Genomic DNA, 12869 nt, shown 5'->3' on the forward strand with positions numbered 1-12869 from the left:
ACCAAGAGACTAATACAGTCGGATTCTATCCCCAGGAAAAGGTACAATGCGAGTCCCTATGCCCAAAGTAGTAAACCCCACAGACCAACCAAAGGGAGTTTCATTCAGTGAGTCGAGATGGAAAGTAACAGAAACAAGGGCAAGAAGGGGGAGGCAGAAAGTATTCTAAAATTAGAGAGGCTGAGGAGCCAGGATAGCTACAGAAAAGAATAAAAGATGGGATAAGTGCGAGGCTGTTCAGATGAGAGAAGGTAAGTGAGACAAACGTGGGTGCAGTTACGTCACTGAAAGACACAGAAAAGGCAGCTGTATGATAAGAAGGGAAAAACAAATAAAAAGGAGTGGGAGTCAGTAACGTATTTTTTGTTCTCAGAAGAAATAACATGGTCCTAGAGAAGAAAAAAAAAAGCAGGACATGAAGATAATATGAGAAGATGAGAAAAAGCCATTCAAGGCTGTGAACTGTGAGAGGCAGCTGGTTTAGACAGGGTGGTGCAAAATCCAAGGCAGAAGCGCACAGATGCATTGTGAAACCTGGCTATGGGGTTTCCAGCAGACAGAGGATGTGCAAGGGAAAGAGAAGCAAATGAGTGAGACAGTGAAGATGAGTGAACCAATATGAGGAATTACAGGGCAGGATCTCTGATGAGAGACAAAAAAACAAGTTTAAAAGGATGGATAATAAAGGGGGGGGTGGGGTGTCAGTGTTGGGGGGGGGGGGCGGTGTATGTGTGTGTGTCTCAAACAGCACTGTTGCAAAACAGGAAAAAGGTAACAGAAGCTAGCTGCAAGGTTAGCAAAATCATCAGTGTTGTACTGGATGAATTGTCAGGTGTGTGTCCGAGGGCATCAGTGAAGCAGGGGGCTTTCTGGGTGTCTTGCAGAGGTGGCCTGATTGTTGATCTGTTGGAACTACTATTGCTGCTCAGAACTGACAAATGCAGACAGAGGCAGAAAAAGTTACACTTCTAATGTTTCTTGCTAAGGAATCGCTGCTGTGATTAATAGAGCGAGAAATCTGCTTAGAAGACAATCTCTTTTTTAGCAAAAACCAGGTCTCTAACCAGGTTAAAAAATGGATTCTTCAATGAAATCAGTAGCATTCTCATGAACACTAGAGAAAAGCCAGTAAGCACTCCACTGGCTGGGGCAGAGCCCATGTTTTAACTGCCACTCTAAAGGAACAAAATCATGTGTAGTCCCTCTGTGATCCTGAAGAAACAGAACCAGAGTGTAGCAAACCAGTCCAGAAGACTAAGAAGCTCTCAGTACAGAAGTCTGTCTAAGGTCGACGACGTCTTCTGAAGGTGTCTAGGGGAAAAGCCATTTGACAATAAACACTCCTTAAGTGTTTATTGTCACCCTTTTCCCATTTCCACAAAGTCACCGAACACAGCTCAGATGCAACATCCTGGTCTTTCCAGGACTTGGCCAACTGAACCTTACTCAGTAAAAAAGCAGCTGGTGTGCTTTTTTATGATTCTTTTTTCTTTTTTCTTTTTTTTTTTTTATTATCCTCTATTTGAATAATAAAACCCAAATGTGGACAACTTTGGAATAAAAAGATCTTCCATAGTCTGATATACAAGTTTTATGTATTTAGAGAGGCTCAGCACTGTTTCCCCAGTCAGGTGAAATATCACTGTAAGTTCTAATCAGAATAATTACACAAAATTTACTGATTTTTATTAAACCTTGCTTCCATCTTTTAAGCATCAGAACATAGCCACGGAACAATGACCGTAGGAAGCTGCAGGGTCATTGCCCTGGTGATCTGCTAAATGCCCAAATGGCCACCAATACACCCATTCCCTAAACTGGCCAACCTACTGCTATTCTGCCAATACCTTCTGTAGGTAGTAGCATCCCTGTACCTACAGGTAAAATGAATGTCAAGAGAACGCAATTTACTCCAGAATTTTTTCCCTATAATTACAGTATTATCCTGCCTTCTCCTTGAGGGCAAGCTACTTTGTAGGCTGTATTTGAACATGTCTGTAAACCTTGGCTCCAGGTTTAATTTTTTTTTTTTTTTTTTCACAAAAGTAATCATCTATTTGAATAATAAAACCCAAATGTGGACTACTTTGGAATAAAAAGAACTTCCGTAGTCTGATATACAAGGATACTGACATACAGAGATGTGAGCTGTTTTGTCAGGATGAATTATCCCCTTCTTCTATAGCCAGAGAAATAGTTGTGGGATTTTTAATTTGGGGGGGGGGGGGTATCTTTTTCCAAAATAGTGCCAAAATAACCTGTAATTTTGCAAAGAATAACAGAATTATTCTGGCTGTGGATGTTACCTTAAATAAAGGGAAATTCCAAGGTAGGGAGTTCCCTTATTTGTCAGTAACTGGCAGGTCTGGTCCTGACCTGAAGCTGCAAATGGGCTGAAATATCCCTTTAACTGGCAGGTGGAACAACTGCCAGAGAAGAGAATTTCTGAGGTAAACTTGTACACATTTCCCAGTTCTTGACAGCCTGCTCAGCTTTTTAAAAACTTACATTGTATTCAATCTGGATCAGATTCATAAAAAGAATATACTTTAAAATAATGGCAGACAAAGATGGCAAACACAGACAGTGAAAAAAGGTTCACTTGAGCCTTTAATATGCCAATAAAATCATGAAATGAGGCTATATTTTTCTCATCCAGAACAGGAAGCCAAGTTGCTAGTGATGCAGCTTATTCTTCTGTTTCTGAACCAGGAAGGCCTGGATTTCTTAATAAAAGGCTGTGAGTATGCATCTGCAGTTACAGAGAAAAACACCCTTTTCCCTGAAAGGTTCTGGCCAAGATTCTAGGAGAACACAAAAGATACGCATTTACTGAGCAGAGTAATTTCACCTCAGTTTAACAAATCAGAAATAATTGTCTGTGTTTCTAGATACACTGCTGATGAAATTCCTTATGATTTATCAGATTATTTTCTCAGAACCTGTGTTACTACTCTATCATAGATATTACTGGCTGAAAAGAGGCAGTTAAACTTCAAAGTCCAGCCTGCTTTAAAAAAATCTTTTAAGATGCATTTTCTCTGTGTCTTTCAGCTTAGAAACAATTTTAAATGAAAACAAAAATATTAAATTGCTTGAGACATTTTCCCATGGAAATAACTGTACTTACATGGCTTTAGGAAAAACAGGCCAATATTTTGCTTCATTGGGTTTTGCCTTTTTGTTCTTAAGATCTTTAGAATTGAATAAATCTCCAGGTTGCAGCTTAAATTAAGCAAAGTAATTAGTAAGTCAGATACAATCTTTTTCTGAGTTATTGAAAAAAACATTTGGAAAAAAATACCACTGTGTCCCGTCCAGTTGTTTTGAACATGTTACAAATGGAATAATGGAATCCAAAACAAAGAACTCAGTAATATCCAGCTTGCTTAAGGTCAAATAATAAGTTTGCACTACATTCATTGGTTGATCAGGAAATCAGTTATGTTGTAAATAAAAAGGGAATATTTTCACATTGAGAGGACTTCATTTGATCTGCTTTTTTTATTCAAGAGATTTTGAGGTGTTCTAATATGCCTTTATTTGGTTGTTGAATGAGGATTTTTTTTATGACATGAAACCTGATTTTATCTTATGTTTAATATCTTATGTTTAAACAATACAGAGTCATTGGTTTGTGACTGAATGCTGAAATCCAATCATTTTCCAGATATAACTCTTAATTTGTTAAACACATCACTTCCCCTTCAAACACTTTCAATGTGTCAGACTTCCCACCCCACCCCCCACCCCACCCCCCTTCTGGAAATAGTGGGTGTTTGAAACAAAATGGCAAGTTACTGCTCCTGTGCTAAACAAAGCAGACTGAATTCCTAAACTTCTTCAGTCAGAGGTGGCACGTTTTTAATAACATGGTACCAAACCCAGTTCTTCGCTGAGATTTCGGCTACATCACAGCACATCTCTGGGCTTGCTACGCAGATCTGCAGCAGAAGAGAGGGAGGATGGGTGTGTTTTCTATGTGTGTGCCTTACTGAAGGACGGCAGCAGTGTGGAGAAAGTGAGCTCTGTAAAGAAGGACACAAATATTTGGGGGGGGATGTCTCTTAGACTGTTTTGCCAGCTCAGTGATCACCTGCGTACACAGTCTGAATTTGTTTCACAACTCAGAACATTAGATCTTGTTTCACTCCTCAGGGCACAAATGCTCTGTGCTTGCAATGGCACTATTGCTGTGTAGAGTTTGTTCCCTGAAAATGGACTATCTGAAATTCTGACGATTTTACCTTCTTTGCCTTAACATCTTCTTGTTTCTTCTTATTATGTACATTTAGGGGCCTTTGAATTTGGTTAGCAGACCCTTTTTTGTAAACCTTGAAGCTGCGACAATCTTCCTGTGGCTAGCTGACAGCAAGCTTGCTCAGGCTGGGAAGTTACCTTGCACAGGTGCTCTTCTCAGCAACTCTGCTCTAATTTCTTTTAGAGAGGAAACTTTTCAGCCTGCAGCAGTAGGAGATTCACATGGAAAGTCATTCTTCAGAAGTAAGACAATCGTATCAGTTCTCAGCACTTAAGCATTTGGAGCAGGGACAAGCAAGCTACCAAATGTCTGCTGCTTAAGAGCAGTTCAAGGTAACACATTTTATTTTCATTTGCAACAAGCTAAGCATTTATATATGTCAGCTAATGCAATCAAAACCGATTAATAGTAACTCATTAAGCTACACTAACTTGATTGCTTCTAGTCATGTATGCACGCCCACTCACTAATTTTCTCTAACCTGAGCAGAAAACAAAACTATCCTTTAGTCACTGATGCTTGTTTGTTTTACAGATTTGCTTAGGGCTAAATGATGATTTCTATTGTATGAACTGTCTAACAATGGCACTGCTGAATTGGCCCAGGCATTTCTGATTGAGTTCAGCTCTTTTCTGGTTTAAAGTCCTCCATCCACTGGCTTAATCCAGCTGCTCCTTCAACACACAAACTAGACCCCTGCACTGCAGTAGCTTCTTTTCCCTTGCCATTGCCTCAGTCGCCCCCAGGCAGACTGCCTTCTAGTTTTTGAAGGAAAACCACCTACACGTGTGAAACAGTCTGACAAGTCCATGCTCTTCCCTTCAGGGAAGTTTCCCTTTAGGACTGAATAATTCTGTCAGACTTCATGCAGGCCAGTTAGTCAGGGCTGTCCACCATTCTTCTGTCATCTAAATGATCTGCTGTATTATGGTAGGAGTAAGGCATTGAAGTTAGGTGGCTGTTAGGGGCAATATGATAGGGGTGATTTCTTAAGCTTTCCAGTGGTTTTGTATCTTGCATATCATGCTGGCATCCTTCTGTGATGGCCCACTACATCAGTACCTACATGATTTCCTCAGGCAGATTACCCAAGTAAGATGTGCAAGTGCAGTCTCTTTGGAAAATATTTAAGCTTCCTGAGCAAGGAAGTAGCTGGGTCTAACACAAGAAGCCTTGATCTTGAACTCTTCAAAATGTGCTATGATAGTTTTGTGGGAGATAGAAGAAGCCTGATAGTGTTGCTATAGCATATTACATGGAATTGAGAAAAACAGTAATACTTCCTGTTCTTTGAATTAGACAGCTGATTCTGATTCTAGCCAATCCAGCAATCCTGAATGAAGCTTCTGGATTTGATGGGCCTTGGTTCAGATCACCATCACTAAAATGTACTTATCTGCCCTTGTCACCCAGCAAAGTCTCTTGTTTCTTGTCTGCTGAAAGCACAGGAGCTGTGATGTGATGCTGGTGATCACTGTAAGGTACAGAGGTAACCAGATAACGTTTCCTGATACTGCCTGGATTAAATCTCGAAATTCTGATTTAAAAACACTTTGGTATTCACTGTTCCTTTTCAGCCATTTAGTCTGTAATTGGTGTGATAATTCTGCCTTTCCAAGTCTTTAGAGCGCTCCTCACCTTGGGTGTTAATGCAGTTCAACTGGAAGTAAGATTGTAATTTGAGTGACCTAACACTGATGACTTCAACAGAGCAGATTCCAAGTGTTCAAAGGCTTCTTTCAAACCTGACAGTGTATCTTCAGGAACTGAGATGCTAAAGAGGCAGCATGAAAAATTAAAGTACTTTCTTGTACAAAATATCCATTGTACCTGGAAAGCTCCAGGAACATGTACATGGCATATTTTGGTGTGTATTAGCCATGTGTAATAATCCACATTTGTTTTGAACTGTCTTTTGGATCTCTGATCATAAGGCAGACAAGTATTGTTTTCTTCATCAACATGCCGTAGCGGAATAACTTGATTTGTATTCCGTATGAAGTTAATTGGGGTGTTTGGAAACACATCTGAAGTATTTGCTAGGGAAATTTATGCTGGAGAAATGTTTGGGGTTTTTTTTCTGTTTGGTGTGTCTTCCTAAGTCTAACTTGCTTAGTTAGATAGTTTGAGGAGAACTATTATAGCCAGCCTTTCTTTTGGCTGGGATATTTGACTTCTCAGGAACTGCGGCTTTTTTGAGCGAACCCTCTTCCATCTGGGTAAGCTCAATTTTAAACTCAATTGAAATTAAGTAGACTGAACTCTCCAGAACTCCCAGTATTACAGCAATACTTTTGGCTAATTAGGGCAAGCTCTGCTGCTGTATTAGAAAGAAGTATCAGGAGGACATAACTGCACAGTGCTATAGAAAAATGTGGTGTTCAAAAACACTCAGACAGTAGCTAGTGACAGTCTGCTTCATTCAGGGTCTAATTTCAGTCTATTGTGTGAAAGAACAAGTGGTTTCAAGTAGCTCTTCATAAAGATCCTGTAAGGTACATGGTTCCCAGAAATAAAGAAGTGCTCTGGGAAAAACAGCCTCTTCGTCTGTAGCTCATGACTCCAACAACAATTTCAACTGCTTGCTCCTTCAACCCTAAAACCCAGCGCCCTGCACAGTGTCATAGTCTTTAGCCCCTGCCCTAGATGGCTGATCAACCCCCAAATGGCGCTCAGCCTTTCAGTGAGATGCAAATTGCTGACAACCCACTGAGTATCTGGGAAAAGCTGTAAGCCAGTTTCTGTCACACCCCATAATGTGGGCACTACATCGAGAGGTGCCTCTTAACCACAGTCAGCCTCAGCTTTTGGAGCCAGGCCTGGACCGTCTCATATTAGCACTAGAAAATTGTCTTTGAAGGCTTTAGAAATTGATGTGATGTGATTTAGGCACTTTCCTGCAGAATAAACTAAGTTGGAGCAGTGCGATTTCTGACTCTGCCAAATCAGTATTGCAGACCATCCCATTCAGATACTCCAAAGGCAGATGATGTGTGGAGCAGCCAGCCACCCCACTTGCTGTCCTTAGAGCACAGCTTCTGCTGACTAGTATCATTACACAACGTTTCTGTTACTCTGTCAGAGTGCAGTCTAGAATCAGATTTCATTGCTGCTAAAATCTGAATCTGAGCAATGTGCGTCTTTTCAGCATACCTAATTCATATGGGTTTTGTGCATTTATTTGGCTTCACGTATAAAATGTTATTGGGGCAGAAAAAAAACCCCAACCTAGCAATTAGGGTAAACAATCACCCTACTCTCTGTTCTCCATTTATGGTTTTGCACGCAGTATATTTGTGTTCCAGCATATTTGCAAGCAAAACACTCATGTCTCATTTAAGATGTATTTATAGCATTATTGGACAGCAAGTCTGAATCAGCCTTGTACATGAGAGAAATAAGTGGATGTAATGTTTAATCCAAATTTAGATGCTTACACTGAAAAAGTGGGCTGCAATAGATTTTCTGATTCAAATAGAAGACTACTTTCATGTTCATCTTCTTATTTTGTACTTTCTATGTAAACAGTATGGATTTTCCCTGCTTTTATGTTTCCTATGTTTCTATATTAAAAACAAAAAAATCAAAAAATGCCCAAATACAATTCTATAAAAATGGAGTCAGTCCTTGTGACAAAATGTGACAAAAGCCTTCACTCTTGCTGTGGAGCACAGTTCAGGAATTCCAGACAGCCACAGTCCCCCAGGGCTTTTCAAAGTCAGTTGGCAGCTTTATTCTTTCACATAGTCTGTGTCCCAACTTTGTAGCCAGAGAATCCAACACAGACTATGCCAGCTGGATTTAAAGCCCAACTGGCATCCTCAGCCAGTACTTCCCCTGGGCAGATACGTGAGGTTTTCATTCAAATGGAGGAATGTGACATCAAGATTCTTTCCTCTAGTCTTATAATTTATGCAATAAAAATTGTGTCAAGATTAACCAGGAATTTCATTTTGACTATATGCTGTCTATGAGAAGGTATGTTGAAATTGGCATAAATACCTGCTCCCCTCTCCCCACCCCTCTTTAGACAGAGCACTTATTTGTCCTGTTTATGTCTCCTGTCTGCAATACATCTCCTCGAGATCACTTGCTTGGTATTCTTCACATGTGTCTAGAAAGTCTTAATCTGGGTTTAGTATGGCCTTTAGGAAGACAAACCTTATTCAGGACCTTCCCTGCGAAGCTCCACACTGGCGAATACTAACATTTCTAGTGGTCTCTAAGTTCTGGGACTCACTTCTCCTTAATGGGTACCTTGACTTTTTTCTGACCACATTAAAAAAACACCCTCTCTTTTTTAACAGTATCATAACAGGTCTGCAGAATCTCTCTCTAGCTACTCCTCTTATTAGATGATCATATTAGGTTATCCCAACTTAATTAAGAAATGAAGGTTATGCAGTCACCCTGTCTATGCTTGTGTTAATCTTCCTGCCAGCTTCTCTTTGGTTTTTTAATGCATGCATCTCTAAGTTCCTTTTTAGTTGAGGTAAAGTTAATTGCTGTTCTGTAATAGGGATAGAAGAGACAAATTAATGCCAATTTTGAAGAAAGGAAGCAGAATTTTTATACTTTTTATTTGGCAACAGTCTGCTGAACATGTTCATCTGACAGCATAGCACTTCTGTTTCTTCCCTGGGGTGGGGACCTTCAAAGGCTATATGGAGTGAGTTCAGGTATGTCCCATAGGAAAGGTTTAGGAAGCAAAACCCAGAAAATTTGCAGAAGGCCAGGCTTCATCACTTTAACATGGTAAATAACTTGCAATGCATTACATAATCTTTGGTCTTCTAATGTAAATATAGCCTGTGTTTTATGTAGCAGTGATTCATCTCATGTAGACTGTTGTGTGCTTCAGCAGTCTCTTCTCATGGTGGGGATTTAATCATTTTAAATTTTGGGGCTATGCGAAAATTACTCTGCTTTCAAATCTGTCTTTCCTTTGAAAAATGAAGATGTGAACAAGTACACCAGGCATTCTAGTTAACGGAGTCTAACGCTGATGTGAGCGATTTCTTCTAACCCCAAAGATTAACAGCTCTGTCTGTAGATGCTTGTGAAGTTTTGCATAGGATTTACACGCCCTGTTGCTGCTTCTGTATATAGATGTGTGGCACTATCCTGTCCAGAATCCAGACAGAATCATCTATCAGCTTCTGTATCGTCTGAAAAGAAAACAGCAGGACACTCATACACTGGAGTGTTTACTACACCTCTGTACACCATGGATCAATGGCAATCAATGATTGAATCATACATTCTTGCTCTGCTGTACAAAAACAATAACACAGCCACTTTAGACATGTCTTCTCCCTTTTTGAGCACTCTTACCTTTTCCAGATTTCCTGACCCAGTGTGGATTAAAGATTACTCACCACGCTATGCAATTACTTTTCTGTTCAAGTGTGTCTGGTGTGTGCTAAACTGCTTTGTGAAAGCTGTGGATACCTGTACTTTCAGTATGACACTTTGACGAAAATAATGATAATATCTGGAATTGCTGTTCTTGACACAAGGGGCATTTAAAAAGTGAAAATTAAACCGTGGGTTGATTTCAGTGCACTAAATCAGTACTTAATAATGCCTCCTCTAAAAAATAACAAGCTGCAGTATTTTATCAGTGTTCTCCAATGAAATGCAGTCCAGCAAGACCTCAAGTAGAATGAAGTTTGAAAACTAGAGGTCATGCTGTTTTGTAGAGAAGGAAAGAAAAACTCCAGGACAGAAATCCCAGAAACGTATATTTGTTGCCTCTTAGAATTGCCTCAGCATTCAAAGGCTGGCAAAGAGGGATACTGAGTGGGAAGGAGAGCAAGAAAGTACCACCTCTGATAAGGAAGTCCACAAGAGATTTTGAGAAGGTGGTCCACCCTATTTTCATAGTTCTGCCAATCTGCACTTTGACGGTTAATACCTATGTTGTGGCAGTTGCCTCCAGATTTGAAGCACTGATGAATATTTTGTGCATTTGTGTCGTTTTGAATATTGGGCATTCAGAGTGTTTGCCACTGACAGGTGCTTGTGACACCAGAAAGAACTAGCTCTCCTCTATCTGGTTTACTTACAGGTAGAAACAATAGAAAACAGGTAGAAAAATACAAGAAAGTATTTTTGTTCTTTGTCCAGTGCTTCTGCTACTTGTAAACCTTTTCGTCTCCAGGATTTGGCCCCTTCAACGTTTCCATATGTGGGAATTAGACTAGATAAGTAAAAAATGGGTTTGCATTTTGATTTTAGATGCAGTTTCTGTGCAGAATTTGATCTCTTAGAGAACACACTCATATCTAAGAATTTGCTCAACGCTTTGTTTGCTTCTTGCTTAAACAACCTGAGTAACAGATAAAGTGGGTACGTGTGAGGGAGACCGACAAATAATTCACTTGAAGTTTTAGGCTCTTCCACCTTTGCAGAAGTCATTCAGGTGACTAATGCAGAATTTCTTGCTCAACACAGCTGTGCCTCTTTTCAGGTGTCAAAACAAAATGGAGTATCTATACACAAATAGTAAAATATTCATTATAAAAGGGAAGAAATTAACAGATTTTACTGAGAAACAGGTAAGCCGGCTGTCACACAGCAGAAAATATCATTTCACAGAATCTGATGACAAAGAGTGTACTTTTTCTGGAAGTGACATAGTGTCCATATTCACACTATATCTGTTCAAGTGGAGAACAGGAGAGAAAAGGGTAAGACGGATGTGGCTTATCCTTCTGCTGAAGCCTTTGTGTAGCTGTGTAACTCATTAAGCAGTCCTGATCAGAAATTATAGTCTAGGGCATTTCCTGATATTTTCGTGACCCAATGAAAATTTGAAGAGGTACTAAACTCAGCTGGTCACTAACTGATCCACGATGTCTATAATAACCCATTGGATTTGGCTTCATTGGGCAATTAAAGCCTCTGAATTCCTCCCATGGTGCCCATGTTTCTTCTGTTTTGGTTTGAGGATCAGGCTTACGTGCTTTGCAGCCAGGCTGGAGCTGGAGCTTCACCTGAAGCAATACAATTCCGACTACTCCTGCAAAGACCTTGTTAAAAGTGTAGATTTCTTCCACAGGGTCTGTAAAAATCCATTTCTCTATTTCAGATAAATGAGATGGTAATAAAAACAGCTACACAGATAGTAAGCATTATAATAATTCTGAATACTGGGGAGTTTTGTTTCATCCTTACAGGCTCTCTGGTTGTACTTACTGCTTTTTTATGAGGTAATACCTGAAAAAAAACTGTGAACAGTATATAAATCATGAGAATGATGTTGTAGCAATTCAAATGCAAATGATATTTCTCCATTTATCAGAAAGCCTTTTCCTGATTAGGTTTTCATGGACTTGAAATCTGTTGTTAAATACTCGTATTTTATGCTTAAACTTAAATAACATTATAATAGCACCAAAGCAATGTAATTTCTGCTGAAAGATGCAGTTTGTAATTTGCCACAATGAATTCACTGCAGGAAAATACAGGAGAATTAAAAACAGAGTCGTATTGGATTTTTGTCTTTGGAAAATTTCTTTTCATCTTGATTGGTGCCATATACTAGATAAAATTACAGAAAACTCCATGTTTTCCCTGTCCTTGTGGTCCTCTGGAGAGCTCTGACTCCATATCCTCTGTGCTACAGATGCTACTTGTAAGCTCAACAGCCCTTCAGCCTACTTGTATTTACAAGACTGTATTTTTTTGAAACCATTTGAAGTGGCAGGTTTTAGTGCTGAAGAGAAGGAAACCCTCTTGCCCTTCCTCCCTTCTCCCCTACAGTGCGTCATCCCGGCATTTTGCCCATAGTCACCCCTGGAGTGGGTGAGGTTGCCACAGCAACAGCACATACTCTGTCACACCCCCAATAGCTATAGAAGTGTGAGTCAGTTTGAAAGTTTTACTAGCTTTTTATTCGTCTGCGATGTAGTGCTCAGCCATCTGCAGTGACTTACCCCTCCAGTACTCACAAACCTGCTGGTAACCCTCGATGGGGTCACTTTTGGTGTTTTCACATCCATTCTTTGGGATGAAATCTCTGCAATCCTAGGCAGCTGGTCACCTGCCCAACCCGCAGCTGGGTCATCAGCCATCCCATAGACATGCCAGGCAGTTGGGCAATAGCTAAGTTGATACATACTTTTGACAGGATGTGTAAAGCCAGCAGCAGCGAGTAACTGCAGAGGAATAAAACTGGAGTTGCCTACAGTGCATTGTAAAACCTTATTTTCTTGCTGTTACAGTAGTGTGATAAACGTTCAGTAATACCTAATTTACAACTCTGCTCATTTTTTCAGACATGGAGATGACTTGATTGTGACACCATTTGCTCAGGTAGGCACAATTTTGCCATATTTCTCACACAATCTTGCAATTTAAAGGCTAAATGGCCAAACCACGTGTTTTCCATTGTTACTATTATATAAGATAACGTTTGTTTGAAATGGGAAAAAACAATTGTCTAAACCGGAAGTCAAAACCTCCCACCCTTGTTGTCTGTACGTCTCTTTTTTGATTATCTAAAAAGTTGAAGTGCAACGCGATAAACACCTTTAACTGATGCATTTTCAAATACTGTAGCAGACAAGCATGATGAAGACAAATCTGTACTCTGTTATTCTCC

At 39.9% G+C, this 12869-nt stretch overlaps 1 protein-coding gene across 4 annotated transcripts in view; it reads left to right on the forward strand.

Annotated features, from left to right (window-relative positions):
- PDE4D (phosphodiesterase 4D) overlaps positions 1-12869 on the forward strand; it is a 621455-nt gene that overhangs the window by 497575 nt on the left and 111011 nt on the right. For all 4 annotated transcript variants that reach the window (XM_055790457.1, XM_055790458.1, XM_055790460.1 and 1 more), the window contains one exon: positions 12544-12580. In XM_055790457.1, coding sequence (XP_055646432.1) covers positions 12544-12580 — 37 coding nt within the window. The remainder of the gene's footprint in view (positions 1-12543; positions 12581-12869) is intronic.

The sequence above is a fragment of the Falco peregrinus genome, chromosome Z (genome assembly GCF_023634155.1).
Source record: "Falco peregrinus isolate bFalPer1 chromosome Z, bFalPer1.pri, whole genome shotgun sequence".
In the NCBI taxonomy this organism is placed as follows: Eukaryota; Metazoa; Chordata; class Aves; order Falconiformes; family Falconidae; genus Falco; species Falco peregrinus.